The sequence below is a fragment of the Zeus faber genome, assembly GCF_960531495.2.
Source record: "Zeus faber genome assembly, chromosome: 21".
In the NCBI taxonomy this organism is placed as follows: Eukaryota; Metazoa; Chordata; class Actinopteri; order Zeiformes; family Zeidae; genus Zeus; species Zeus faber.
The window spans coordinates 14277144-14292286 of NC_137208.1; the positions used below are offsets into that span (position 1 = coordinate 14277144).

At 46.4% G+C, this 15143-nt stretch overlaps 1 protein-coding gene across 1 annotated transcript in view; it reads right to left on the reverse strand.

The window, feature by feature from the left end:
• Positions 1-11708, reverse strand: part of LOC307246638 (protein O-mannosyl-transferase TMTC2-like) — a gene marked incomplete at its 3' end in the record, with an annotated part of 53085 nt that extends 41377 nt beyond the window's left edge. Inside the window, exon 1 of the mRNA XM_080022624.1 lies at positions 11606-11708. Coding sequence (XP_079878750.1) covers positions 11606-11688 — 83 coding nt within the window. The 5' untranslated portion in view covers positions 11689-11708. The remainder of the gene's footprint in view (positions 1-11605) is intronic.
• Between the last annotated feature and the right edge of the window lie 3435 nt (positions 11709-15143).

Here is a 15143-nt window from a genome sequence, read left to right on the forward strand (position 1 = left end):
CACAGAGAGCACCAGGTGCACACAGACTCCATGAACAAAATCCACAAGCGCCAAGAGCCAGAGACTGAGTGAGAGGAGAGGGAGAGAGAAAAAAATAAAAATAAATAAAATAAAATAAAAAAAACCCCGAACAGTCTGATTCGATTCATTATTTTCTGAAGTGCCGCAGTGACAGCTCCCACTTTATTTCACTGTCCCGGGCACGCTAAACCCCCTCCACGTTAAGTAGAATCGCCAGCTTGGGCGTCCGCAGCCGCAGCCAGCTGTGTCTGCCGTCTCTTTGCCAAGAAGAATCACTTTCCCGCGCCTGTTCTGTGCATCAGAGCAGGGAAACCGCTTTAATACGAGACCTCGGTCAGTCCTTCCACTGTTAACCGTTCTGACGTTCAAAAGCACATGGAGCGCCGGCGCTGTCAGGTTGCCAAACAAAAGGGGAAGGAGATAAGGTCCGTATTTTAGATTTTGCCGTACACGCTTGTCTCGCAGTGTTAGAAACTCCAGCGTTGGCCTCCTCCGAGGAATGGATTCACTCTTTCGAGCTTTGCTGTTGGAGGGACTATAATAAGGACTATTGTCAAGGGAACAACAAAGCCGGGTTCTGGTCTGTCTGTTGTCTGAAAGTCTGTTCAAAAGGCCTCTGTCTGATCTGATCTGGAAACAGACAAAAAAAAAAAAATGGTAAAACGGCACCACTCGCTCATTTCAACTTTCTGCCGTTCTGCCGTGACCAGTTGTAATTTTCTAAACTGAGCGAGAGAGCGAAACAACGAAAAAAGCACCACCGGAGCTCGGCCAAACAGAGGCGGGGCCCGACAACAACAGTTGCCCAGTTGTCCCGGGCAACCACATTTGGGACGTTGTCAGGCATCTTCTGCGATCTGGTCGTCCCGTTGTGAGAATATTGAAATATTGATTATAATTATATCGGATCATTATCACTCAATTACAAAATGGTTTAAATTCGGTAACCAACAGCTGACGCGTGGTTGCCAGCTTGGGAAACACGCCTATAAGTTGGTGTCGGTCCCTGAGAGGCTACCGTATATTGAAAAACAAAAATATTTATCTTAGGTGTTTCCAATTGGCGAAGTGTGATCTGCGGAACACAGCCCTGACATAACGCAGACGCTGAAAGACTGATACTTCGGGGAACCGGGCCGTCGCGGTAGAACCGATGGAAATCTAAGTTCAAATCCTTACCATCTCATGCACGGCTGAGGTCAAATGAAAGGCTCAAGGCGAGTCCAGGGACTTGAATTTCCTTTGACCCAGGTGAAGCTTTTAATCAAGATCTCAGACGGAACGGCCTCATCCACGGCTAATGACTCCAATGTGTAAATAATAACATTGGAAAGGGGTCATAGAGGTCAACCCCCCCCCCCAGCGCTTTGAGATTATCTGGAGTTTTCAGCGTGACTCCAAAATAGACGGTCCAGTTTTGAACCGCTGCGGGAAACTCGGTTATAAAACCATAAAAATAATTGTGTAACATTATAAAACTTTGATAGTGCCTTCTGAGATGGGACTGAAGGGACACCCAGACGTGATGTCATGGCATGAGGGACTGGGTTACAGGAATGCGCTTGGCCAAGTTCTTTTTTTTTTTTATTATTTATTTCTTTCTTTTTAAGACAGCATATACGAATCAGACGACGGAGAGTTTACGTAAAGGTCCAGCAAAATTTATTACGATCCTTTCGTCTCTTCATTGAAAAAAAAAAAAAAAAAAAGAAAGCAACTCATAGACTGACCTGATACGAAGCTCAACTTCTTGTGTCTGCATGGAACCCAGGATAGGTTATTTATTTCTCCATCTGGAAAGCCCTTTTTGACGTGTCTGCACACATGGAATCAATATGATTTGTTTGATATTGATAACATCACTCACCAGGTGCATATTATAGCAGGAAAGAAAACGTAAAAACATACAACATATTGTCTTAGTATTGTTATTTGGTATTAAGAGATTGGAATAAGCAAGGACCTCCAGTGCAATACAACTGCCACTCTTGTGTTCTCAATTTTTCAATTATTATTATTGTAGTAATGTATATATTGCAGTGCCATATTTAAGTGTATTGCAATTTTAATTTTTGTATTATTGAGTGTTTCAACTCATATCATTACCACAGTAGTTTAACAAAGATTAGAATGTTATTCGGCTTATAAAGAGATCCATATTCTCTGTCTCTTCATTTGATTAACTTTTAAACCAATTATGTTAACCCCAAAATACATCTCTAACATGAGCAGTATAATGAACTACAAGTTGGGAAGTCATCAAACCGTAACGTGAGGACAGCCAAAAACGAGGTGTGACACCAAAATGTGTGACCGAGCAGGTTTGCCTCTGCGAGCATCAGGCCTCGTCACACGAACTAGAAAAAAAGATTAAAAAAAAAAAAAAAAAAAAAAAGACCTGCAATACTTAAGCAAATTGATTTGCTCTCTCTCGGTAATTGACTGTCTGCACGCCACTTCATGGAGACGAGTTTCCCCTCCGTGAAATTGTCTTTTGCTGATTGCGGTGAAAAGCGCTCAGTACGGCGGACGGGTCCAAGCTATTCCAGGGCAAACGCTGATCTGCTGACTGCTCACAACGCCTACGGAGCAGAGATGTGGATCACTCAACTATAACAGGGTTCCTGCCCGCTTCCTTTGTGGGAAAGACAAACTCCCAGAAGCCTCAGAAATTAAAAAAAAAATAATAATAATGAAAAAAATAAAATAAGAACCTTTGATTGGAGGCCAACATGATTTTTCATATTATTCTTTCAACAAACTGCCCTAATTCTGAGACATTTCTGGCCTGTTTTGGTCTGTCTGTCAAAAAAAACAAACTCAATTTCATTCTTCAGTTCACAATAGATCAGAAGATTACATGGAGGAGAAGAAATGACGGCCGGATAAGCCGCCAACAAAAGAAATCCGTCTTCACACACGGAGAAAAACTCAAAACAATAGACTTCGCCCTGACCACTGATCCATGGATATAAAAAAAACGATGTATGGAAAAAGAACAACTTTCGAACAACTTTCGCACAAAGAAAACGGACGACAACAGCCCATTATAAAATGCAGATTCCTCCCATTTATCAAAGCGGGCTTTCAACTACACATTGTATATTTATACGGTAGATTCCTCCATTTACCTACAAAACCCACCACTAATTCCATCGCCCCATCGAGACGAGGGGGTCAATCCTGCTTCATTAGACGGATGAGTGGAGTATTGAGCTGCGTTTAAAGGGCCAGCGCATAGAAATGGGAAAATTGGCTTAAATGTTTCCTGACTTTGCCCAGGTAATTAGGGAGGGCAATTTGCTTGAGGGATGATGTGCTTTATGTGGACCAAGAGAAAATATTGACCTTCCGGCCGAGCCAAACCCGACCAAAGGTTTTTCATCCCTCAATTGGGGCGGCAAATAATTCACTGCACGGCAAGACCTATTAATTCTACGGCGAAACGGGAAATTACAATCTATGTTCCAAATCAGTGGACCGGGAAGGCGCACAGCCGGCCCCGACAGAGAGACGGCAATCACGGTGGCCGGCCCTTTAATGCTGTCTTTCACGTGTGGGACCATTGGTTCCACTCACCGTCCCCTCCTTGCCTCAGTGCAGTGCAGCGGCTTCACTCCCCGAAACGTTATCAGAGACGCCACGACTGTGCTGGGAATCGGTGTCTCCTCTGTCCGTTTTATTTACTGCACCGGGAGTCTCGCCCTCTTCAGCCTTAACAGGTGCAAACAGGAAGGGAAGAAAGGCTCTTCCATTTGCACAAATTTAATCACGGCGTACAGCTGGGAAACCTGTGTACACTGAGGAGAAACTCCTGGAATTCAGGCAGAAGGTGATGCCATTTTCCAGCAAAGGTGTTTGGAACGCCAGAGCACCAGAATGAACAGGTTCACTGTCTAAGTCGGTTTATATAACTAAGATGAAATTATGATCTCAGTCCTATTCAGCGCATTCCTTTTCAAAGTCTATATTTTAACTGCATCCCTGAGTAAAGGCAGTGTATGCGTGTGTGTAGGTGCGCTTGCATTTGATCTACCTGAAACCTTATCTCCCTCGGGTTCGAGCGCCACCTTAGTCAGTCAAAGCCTTTGACGTTCTTTATAAGGTGAGAAGCACGGACTGATCTCCCCCTGACAGTGGATTTTCTGCAGGCTGCCCTGGCCGTGCTTTACTGTACAGTGACACTATCCATGCACGGAGCCGTACAAAGTGCGTGCCGCGTGCTGCCAAGGTTCAGTGCCAAGGTTGCAAAGCTAATCAATCTCAATCGGTGCTGGCACTACAGTTAAAACTGTATATTTAAGGTCTCGATCAATTATGACGCCATCCCGGTTGGAACAAAGACATATCTCAGTGCAGCAGGCATGGCATCATACATAATATTCAATAGTACTATTTTTATGATGCGATCAAAGGTAATGTACATATAGATAAATCATTATAAATGTTATTAAATGTTATAGAAAACACTTTATCTCAGGGAGAAACCATAAATCACCAACCAGCAAAATCCTTTATTCAGTGGACTACAGTTAAACAATGATAGAGACTGAATCTGTTGAGGATCTGTGTATAATATAGAAAATTTGGTGCAACATATATGCAATCGTTGTATTTGTACAACTCCATAACTTACCTTCTGGGTTCAGTTATTAAGACTAAAGCATTGGCAGGCCATCAAGGTTCACCTCAAGCAGTCTGTTCACTATTTTTCATTTTCCATCCCAGCTAACCGCCCCCCCCCCCCCCCATCTTTGCTCAAACCACCACAACCCACGCAAAGCCTGAAAATGTAATAAATAAATAAATAAATAAATAAATAAATGCAATGCACAGCTCACACATCACGCAAACCAGAGCGGCGAGGGCAGACGCCGTCTGCAGACACCCTGTCATTTCACCCCATGCAGCCATTACAGCCTCAGCACCGGCAGTAAAGGGACAAAAGCGTCGCCGTGACCGCACCGCCAACTGTCGTAGAAATGAAGTACGCCGAGTTTGTAGGATTTTCTGTTCTGGCAGCTGTTCTCGCCCGTCGCCGAAAGACGCTAAAGACGACTATTGATTACAGACGGCAGAGAAGGGAAACTGTCGGGGATTGACGCCATTCCCAAAGCGGTCTCGTATTTCGCCTCACCTGCTGCGACTTAGTTTCTTTCTGACTCCATCTTGTTGTTTGAGGTCGGAGAGTGGATGCAAGCTCATGAGAGAAATCCTATACTTAGAACAGGGAGCTTTGCTTACGGTGTGTTTTTTTTATTATTTTTTTCACGCACGGCGGTTGAAACTGAACCCCGTGCTGCCGAGCACGCGTATGACTGGTCTCCATTAGTGACGAGGGCGTCGAGACCACTCGTGTGGTTCGCCAGATAACCAACGTCATGCTATAGGCTCAGACCGCTGGATTGTCAAGGGATGCTTTTTTTTCCTCCACCCATTTCACCCATTCGTCGCCAGCACGTTTGTGACAAGACAAATCAAAGGGGCCTGTCTGGCGATTCCGCCGGCCAATTTCGTCGACGGTCGCCGGTGTTTTGGGGACGTGCAGATGGTGCGCCTACGGGGAGGCCCGTGGGACTGAGGTTTGGCGGCGCTGTCTTGGCAGACGGGGCGGGTCGGCCCTTGCCGCACGTAGCTGGAGGGCCAGCCAAGGGTGAAGCCGGAGCCCGACGCATCCCGACGCACCGCTGGGAGTCAATGGGACAGGGAAGAAGGAGAAGATAGAAATAGGCCAGCCCATGTCGTCTGCATGTGTGTGTGTCTTGGGGCCCTGGAGGGAAGAGGTGCCGTAAAACTTTATTGTGCGTTTTATCAATTAGTCTGGCAGCAGAAGACGCCCTTTGAAGTCTGAACGCGGTCAGAGCATGTGTTGGTATACGAGAGAAGTAGTTTGTGAGCCCAACTATACTCAGAGAAGACACAGGGAGGTCCTTGGTGTGTTAGTACAGTAAACGTTAGTGCATTCGATAGAGATGCTGATACCCAGTATCTATATCGGGGGCCAATATCGGAAGGGCGGGGGGGTATTATGAATCCGATCCTTTAACAAATCTAGAGTGTTTGAGCGTGGTATTTTTAGATGGCCATCCTAAGCAAAGTACATCAATTATTAGCTCATTTAAAGCTCAGCTGTGGAAGAGAGACATATGGGGTTGAATGAAGGTGTGAGAATGACGAGGGTTGTCCAATCTAAAATTGCGACATTATGCTCGAGGGGCGCAACGGATCACAAAACTCAGGGTTCGGATCGTATCACGGTTTTGACTCACGGATCGGATGACTTTTCGGATCAGCAAAAAAAAAAAAAAAAAAAGAGAGAGAGAAAGGGGGACAAATATAACTTTGCTTTCCATTTATCCTGTAAAACACGGAAAGTAAGGAACTTTTGCCCATGGTCTTAAATGGCAACAACATTGAAGATGTCCGACCTTTAAATAACAATTTAAAATATTTAAAATATTAAAAAGTCAATTGTTAAATTAAAGTGCAATATTAGGCACGTATGATACCTTCCTCCTTTAAACATGGTAGTGAATGAAGAAATATGATGAGATCCCCGCACAGTAACTGAATTTAATTCCAATACGAAACCAGTATCATTAAGTCAAATTTCTCACGTTCATAACAAGCTAAAATTTCATGAAAATCAGTTCAGAATTAAGTAAGTCGTGCACAGTCAAGTCTGTGCATCTCCCAATACACATTCCTTCACCATCGGGATGTAGGGAATTATTACTTTAAAAAGTAACAGCGGCAGCAAAACTGTATTTCACTACGATGGTTAAATCTTGCACTTAATCCCCGGTTCACATGCGCGCCGAACCGTGGGGGGGCCATGCGCACGGATCAACGACGTTCCATTACACCACTAATATGCTCCATTACCTATGATATGAAACAGCAGAAAGCGTTTTGGACGTCGAAGTGGGAAATGAACCCCTCAGACGACAGCGAAAAGTCTCGAGACCAAAAACAGGGATCTCTGGCGCTCGTCGCCGCCGCCCTGTCTTCGGGTGAAATATTGAACGTGTCCTGGCGCTGTTATCAATCAGGGGCTATTCTTCGACAAACCGGATTCCTCCCGCGCTCTCGTGTGCAAGCTTCCCCAAAAAAAAACCTTTTTCAGAGCCAACAACATCTGCAGGGATTGCTGACTGGTCCTCGGAGCCGACCGCAGAGTTGCTTGCGAGGGCCGGGTCCGCGGGGAATCGAAATGAGACGACGTTCTCCCCTCACCCTGTTGTTTGAACGGCGGCCCGCGCCGTCTCCCCCCGCCCCGCCCTCCCGAAGATAGGGACTTTTACGAGCAGAGACATCAATGCAAACCCTATTTCAACCAGCCCACGCGTTTGATCGCTCGGTAAGCAACTAGTATCGTGTTCACTTTCTGAAGCCCTCGCGTGCCAGACTGGGGCGGCCGTGCCCTACACTTGCTCTTCAAGGTTTCATTTGACAAAACCGGTCACATAAAATCTCCTCCCGGCTTTGAGCTAACGTTTTTTTGTCCCCCCCCCCCAAACGCTGATGATTTTAATTTCCACGTAAACCGAATCTTAATTTAAAACCCAATGAAAACACTGCCGCAGCCCGGACCTGCCCTCAATATCTATCTGCTTCAACCACAGTACCCATTTTACATTTAGTATCAAAACAATTAGATTACACATTTTTTCCATTATTTAATCATCGGTATTACGCAGGAGGCACAGGGAATCATCATAATATTTATAAGAGGTACATAAAATATATAAAATAAACCATTAAAGGATCATATATGATCTAGCCAAGCCCTTTTATGTGGGAAGATCCTTCACAACCCAAGCACCAACTGTACCAGCCGATAGCTGGAAATCCACCAAATGAAACCTTAGTGAGGGTGCATTTCCCAAACCCAAAAAGGTGTAAAATAGGGAGTCGGGAAGAAAAAAAACAAAACAAAAACATCAAGAACTTTAAGTCAAAGCTTCTTACTACAATAAAACGATCACAGCAAGTAGCACTGCACGGGAAGCAGCGTGAGGACATTTCAGAGTTCAGAACCTTCGCGTGATTGACCGGGTTCATTTCTGCTCTGAATTCAATGGCTGTTGATGGGATTTCATGTATAATCCAGCCAGCGCAACAATGCTCCTTGGAACAAATGCTTCCTACCACATACTTAGCACAGACAGATTTATGAGTGGTGCATTTGGCAAAGGGCGCCCAAAGACCTGAGAACATCAGAGAGTGGTTTCACATATATATATTATTTTCCCATGTTCGGTGTCGTTTACCGTTGGTGTGCTCCATAGGAATTTCTCCATTTCTATGTACAATTACTTTTAAATACTATAGGTCTTAAACAACGCCAAACCCATCCTTGTTTCAGACAATTCATTAATATTTGAGAAACAACAACTCCAGAAACAGAGTGCGGTATGGTTTGGCTTTGACCTTTTAATAGGCAGCATTAAAACAATTGCCATACTGATGTATTTATCGGTCGCCCACGGAAACCGCGATAGAGAGACAACAGATGTGGAGAAACCCACACGGATCCTCTGCGAGCGAGCTCGCCGTGTGGGATGGAGTTAATTGAACAGCGTTTCTGCTTTCTACAAACGACGAGGCCAAGCCATTAACACCGCTGCACGAAAAAATTCTCTGCTCAGCAATGACTCTCAGGGTTCGGCGGCATGTACGGAAGAATTTAATCACGTCCAAATAAAAATTAAATTAAAAAAAACCCACGGCGGACTTTTTCCCCCCGGCGCAGCCCTAGACGCCCAAGATTGAAGCGGCTTCGCTCCTCTGCAACAATGAGGGGAGGATGTTCAATTACGATACCCTTGAAGATCCATAATGCGTTTCTCGGTTGAATGGGGCGACTGTGACGTGACCGGGGTCATTTGGCATACATTCCCTATCGGGGGTGTTTCCTCAAGCGGCCTCCTTTATCTCCCGCAAAGAGTCTCGCCGGCGACCGCGCCGCTCGCTGAATGTCTTCCTGTTCCGCGCCAGTCTCCCGGCGCCTTTGTCAAAATGTCGTAAATGAGATGTTCGCTGTGATGTCGTTGCCATGCAGAGCCCCGCTTATCAACGACGGCCCCGGAGTTCACCGCAAATACATTTTCTCAATCTGTAATGGAAGCCTACATGCCATGCGAACAACCGGAAAGATTATTTATTTGTTTCTTTTTTGGCTCAACCGCAAGGAGCCGTGACGGCGCTCCCAAAAATAAATCTTGATTCTACCTTTAACAAAAGAAATTACATCTCTGACTGGAGGAGTCAGGGCTCCCTTTCTCGCCGCTGCAGTCACACAATGAGGCTTTTTTTTTTTTTTTTTTTTTATTGGGATGAGCGCTGGCCAAGAGAACTATTGGCAGGCTCCGGAGCAATGCCAGATAAAAAAAAAAAAAAAAGAAAACACTGATGACATGATTGAGAAAGCACAGAACCCGCCAGAACATCCCCAGAAACCAGAGGAGCCTCTGGACACCAGTGTGAGCTCTGTCTTTCGGTGCGGTCATCCTAACCCCAAGGAGAAACGCTAACGAAAGGACCAATTACGGCCCCGGAAAGGGCGGGGGGGTGGGGGACAACAGCCGAAATGAGGTCTTCCCGGACTACATCAACATCAGGTCCGTGCCGCACCTCCGCCGCGCGTCGACCTCGGGAGCGCAATTCACGACCCGGGAGAGCGCGCGGCCCGTGACCCCCCTGCAGGAGGGCGGAGGCCGCCGCGTGATAAACGGCCAGAAGGGGTCACGTCTCTGATTGGTATTAAGCTTCCTCCATCTGAGGGCGCTGAACCGAAAAACACCGGCTCCCGTCGACTTATCGCCGGGACGGTGATGGATTCCCGGGGGTGGCAGGGCCTCTGCTAATATGTCACCAGAGGGTCTTCGGGACAATTTCACCGTGTCATGGTCAAATGCACAGGCTAGGCTGATAGACGAATGGCTTGCCTGCACGCTGCAGGAACGAACGCACACAGACAGACACACACACAGACAGACAGACAGACAGACAGACACACACAATCGTGCGCCTCAATCGCGCAGGGGTCAATGAGCAGGAAGTCACATAATGGTGTACGGAGATACTACCCAGATAACAACCACTGGCCTGCATTGTGGACAAGAGAGAGGGGGGAGAGCGTGCCTGCTCAGTGCACTGTCGCACCGTTCGACACACAGCCATGTTTCTTAAATCTATCCCCCCCCCCCCCCTCAAACAGAACGATTTGCTTTATTTTCCAGGGAATTTTCCCCAACAATTGACTAGACTCTAAATCAACAAACGCCTAATTCCAAAACGTAGACAGCCGTCACGCCACAGCGCCGGACAGATGTGCAGAGAGTCTTCGCGGGGACAAACGCCTCGCGCGCACACACCTGCCGTAGATATGCAGCACATCCCCCAAAACACGTTGGGCTTTCTTGATTAACTTCAACGAACCGAGAAACCCAAAACACTTGAATTCAACCCCCCCGGGGGCGCGGTACGAGGCATACGTTCTCGATCGGCACGAAACGTGGCTGAACCATAAAGGACGGGGGCTAATTTGCCATTAAGATTCTGAGATTACGGTGGAGGGGGGACAAAAACCCCAACCCCGACTGGAGAGAGCGACGCAGGGTGTCTGCGGCGACAGAGAGTTATATTTAATACTCTTTAAGACCTTTTTAAAGACACACTCTCACAGAATTTAAGACCGAACTTTGGACAAATGATCCCCCTTTTTTTTTTTTTATTGAATAAAGTATCGTGGATGGATTATCATGGAAAACACTAAGTACAGAGCAGAGGTGCTGTAAGACGGTATGAGGTAGAAACAGGAGAGGTTGCGAAATTGATGATTCTGTGAACTGTTATTAGAATCTCTCACACACACACACACACACACACACTTGCATCAAAAACCCACTCTGTCACCTAGTTTGGTCTCCAAAGCGGACCGGGGATCCTCAACCTTGGGGCCACTTGATATGGACACGGGGCCACAGGTAATTAAAAAAAAAAAAAACTGGTATTACTGATGTTATGTTTTTTTTTTTATGTAATTGAAAGCTCGAGAAGCGGACCTCCAATTCACGTGGAACACTTCGCATGTGGGATATCCAAATGTATCCAAAAGTACAAGGCCATTCTCGTATTACTCTTCATGAGTGTGACGGGTGAGGTGGGGCCCAGGGTTGATGTAGAACAGGTGAGCGTTGCGTGGAGTCGAGCCTCACAGCAGGGGAACTTATCACGCTCACTGTGACACACGACCAACACGTGGACGCGGGAGGCGAAGACCTCGTGAATTCAGAGGCAACGACTCGTGACTCCTCGGGTCTCCAGTCGAAATTTCCGGAAATGTGAGCCTATTTTAAGCACCTGCAGACAGAAAAAAAATAAGAATAATAATAACCACCGACAGGACGGACGCTCATTTCTTCGTGTCGTTCACCCAACCTCCGCCGCCGCCTTGTTATCGTCGCCCCCCCTCGTCGTGTTTCGTGGACGGCACGCGCCTCGGACGCGTCGCACAAGCGGCGGAGTGCGTGGATGCTGTTGCCACGGGCGACGGTCGCCAGGCGGGCCCCACCCTTACCTGTCGTCGTAGCAGAAATCCGCGTCCAGCGTGTTGAGATAGAGACCCACGGCCACGGCGGTGCACAGCAGCTCCGTAATCATCGCTCAACGACAGAGAGGGGCGCGGGGAAGTGTCGCCGGGTCCGGGCCGAGTCCCGTGTCCGCAGCGCGGGGCACCCCCCGCGGCAGGAGAAGTGGCTTCAAAGTTGCCACGCAGCCGGCCATGCTCCTTTTAACCCATCCCGCGTCCTCCGGTCTGGACCGCCTCGGCGGGCGCTGCGTGGAGCGGCGTGGGGCTGTGCGGAGCGTCTGCGCACGCGCGGAGCGCCGCCCCCAAGGGGGCTCTGCGCTGATAAAGGTGGGATCGATGGCGACGCTTCCATCCTCCCTGCTTGGCTTTCGAGCATCTGTTTAGTATTTTATTTCTTTTATTTATGACTTCATTTTATTTATTTTTTTTTTTTACATTTTTATTTATGGTTTTCGGTGCCGCGTGTTTCTGTTTTCCCTTCTATTGTCTGAAAACGTCGCTTACTCGGTTTTAAATGTTTCTTTCTAATTTATACTTTTGTTCAATAAATAGAAAAGGCATTGGAGTGTATTGCATTGTTTACACACACACATTGTATGTAGATAGATAGATACACTATTCACACATACTGTATATATACACACATGCATACATATACACATATATATATACACACACACACACACACAGTATATACACACATACATAAACAAACATATATATATATATACATACACATACATATACTGTATATTTTTATATATATATATATATATATATATATATAGACATACATACGCATGCATACACAGTACATCCACTGTGCAACAATGCAGACTTTTTCTTTTAAAGGACAGGCTTTAAAAAGTGAAGCATGTTAATCCCCCATATGACCTCCACTCTATAAATTACTGTAAATACCAAGATGCCTCACTTATGGCAGGGATACACCAAACTGCTTTCAAAGAACAGCATCGCACATTCACGCAAAGACTTCCATCCCAGTGGTGCTCACACTACAGGATTTAGCAAGCACTGGTGATTTCAGGGGATCAGGTAATCCATCACACACTACAGGAGCCAAAACTAGAAAACCCACCTCCAAGTATATATAGCAAAAGTGAGAGTCCAAGACGAGTCTGGAACTGATCACAAGGGTTTCTCACCGTCTCCAATCAAACGACTGCCGGTGACCGGGAGCGCGCTCTTAACGACCCTCGAGATGAGAGATTTCCTTAGGATTCTCTTAAGATCTCGAAAACTTGTCTTGTGATGAAAAATTCAACCACAAAATTCCACGGAGAGAAACTTAAGAGGCAACGAGTGGGAAATTGATTAACTTGGAATTGACCTACCTCGGCCAATAAGGGATGCACGCGAGGAGGCGCGTGGTTTTCACGCACCGGCGTCGGTTTGGAAACGTGCCGCCCGGTCCTGCTGAGAACCAGCTGGACCCAAAGCCTGTCCTTCAGTCGGAGCGGTAGGAGAGAGGAAAAACAGATGGTAAGGAGTGATGTATAGGGTGTAAGGGCATCGGCGCTGAACATAGAGAGGAGTGGGGGGGGTGGGAAGAGAAAGGGTTGAGACTGAGCTGAGGCAATTTGTAATGAAGGCATCGGATGACCCCGATTCTGAAGAAGACTCGACCTTTACCTTTACCCCCCCGTGGCAGCCTGTTGGACGAGTTAAGGGGATAGGCTGGCGGCGTTGCTTTTTTGTGCCTCGAGACTTATGGCAAGGTGCTTCCTCTGGCCAAGCATTCCCCTGTGTCCAGGGGTAATAAATGGACGTCCCCATTCGGAGGAGGTAAGACTCTCGGGCCTTTAAATAACACCGCGGCTACGTGAAAAGCACACATTTCACGTAATACTGTACGTTTGGAACCCATGGTCTCTTTGTAACCCCTATAACTGTATCAACCCAGGAAAATGTTGATTCAGTGATATATAGGGGACATATATTGTATGCAAGGGATAATGTGCAGCCAGCTGGTCATTACCGCAAAATAACCCCAGACAGGGTGATCAAGTCTTGAAATCACTCTGAAGGGGGTTATTTTGCATTAACGACCATCTGTTTGTACGTTATCTTGCTCATTATGCGGCTACTTTCTAAATAAAATTATACATGTCAACTATATTGACTTTTTACTGCGCATATCTGTAAATAAAAATAGCCTATACCCATATACATAACTCTATTCCCTTCACTTCTATTTTGGACCCCAACTGTGTATTACCTTTTTGAGTCTTATTTTATTTTTATTTTATTTATATTATTCTATTCACTAACTGCATTACGTTTTAGGAATCCGTTTGTTTCAGCTATTTACCTAGGTAGGAATTAGGTAAACTATATGTTCGGTTTAGTAACTATTGTGCATAATCTCCGAGTGCATTGCAAAGACATTTCACTGCATACAGTATATGTATGATAGTATATGTATGTATGTGACGAATAAACCTCTTTGAATTGAATTGAATCGGCTATACCTGCATACCTGTTTGTCTTTCACTGTAGTTTCTATGCGGCACCACAAGATGGCGCCACTAGCTAATGTGAGCATTCCCACGTAGGCGGAGTGCTACGAGGGACGTGGAACCAGGCGGGAGAGCGGTTGCGCGTGACAACGGCCATTATCAGCAGATCAGCGGTCGTTCAGAAATAACGTACCGCTATTGACCAATCAGAATCGGTTATTCCACAGAGCGGTGTGATGAGATCAAATGACATCACACGCACGTGTAACTCACAACAGCGCCACCTTTAAATACGCCCCATGGAGGACGAGGTGTGTGTGTCTGTGTCTGTGCGCGTGCGCGTGCGTGCGTGCGTGGCAAGCACACGCAATCAAGGGAAAAGAAGCCGATCCAAAAATAAATTAAAAAAAAAAACATTCCTGTTTGGACGGTAAACAGGCAGCGGGCGTGATCAACACATTATCGCAGAGCTGGTGGTGTTTACTCGCGCTGAGTGATTGCCTGCGTCCTCGCGACCCCCGGAGCGTGATGCGCGTCTCGCAGTGCACTTTACGTCTAAATAGGCAGCGGTTTTTTTTTTGGGGGGGGGGGGGGGGTTTCTTTCTTTTTTTTCTTTTCCCCGGCACAAAGGAAAACATCCTTTTTCGTTTGCGAGAACCGATTTTTTAAAACGAACGGGCGGATGGGGTGGTGCTGATGATACGGTGAAATGGAACACTGGAACGAGGCCGGCCCCCAGCTCCCAATCCCAAACAACAGAGACAACATAATCATTGTTGTATGTGTTGTGTCGTTTGGCCTTTTTGATCCTTCAAAGACACAATGAATGGATGTTAAGCTCTGATATGAGTATTTCCCTCTCCCGCCTCATTTGGTTTCCCGTGTTTACACCCCTGACAATCCAAACTCAAAGCACATGCCTCTCCCCATCTAGGAGACATTTTTTATTTTTGCTCAAAGGCAAACAGTTGATACTTGCGTTGCAAATATTTGTTGCTGATTAGTTGCATACAATCGGTGGAGGACAAAGGGGGCATAATATCGAA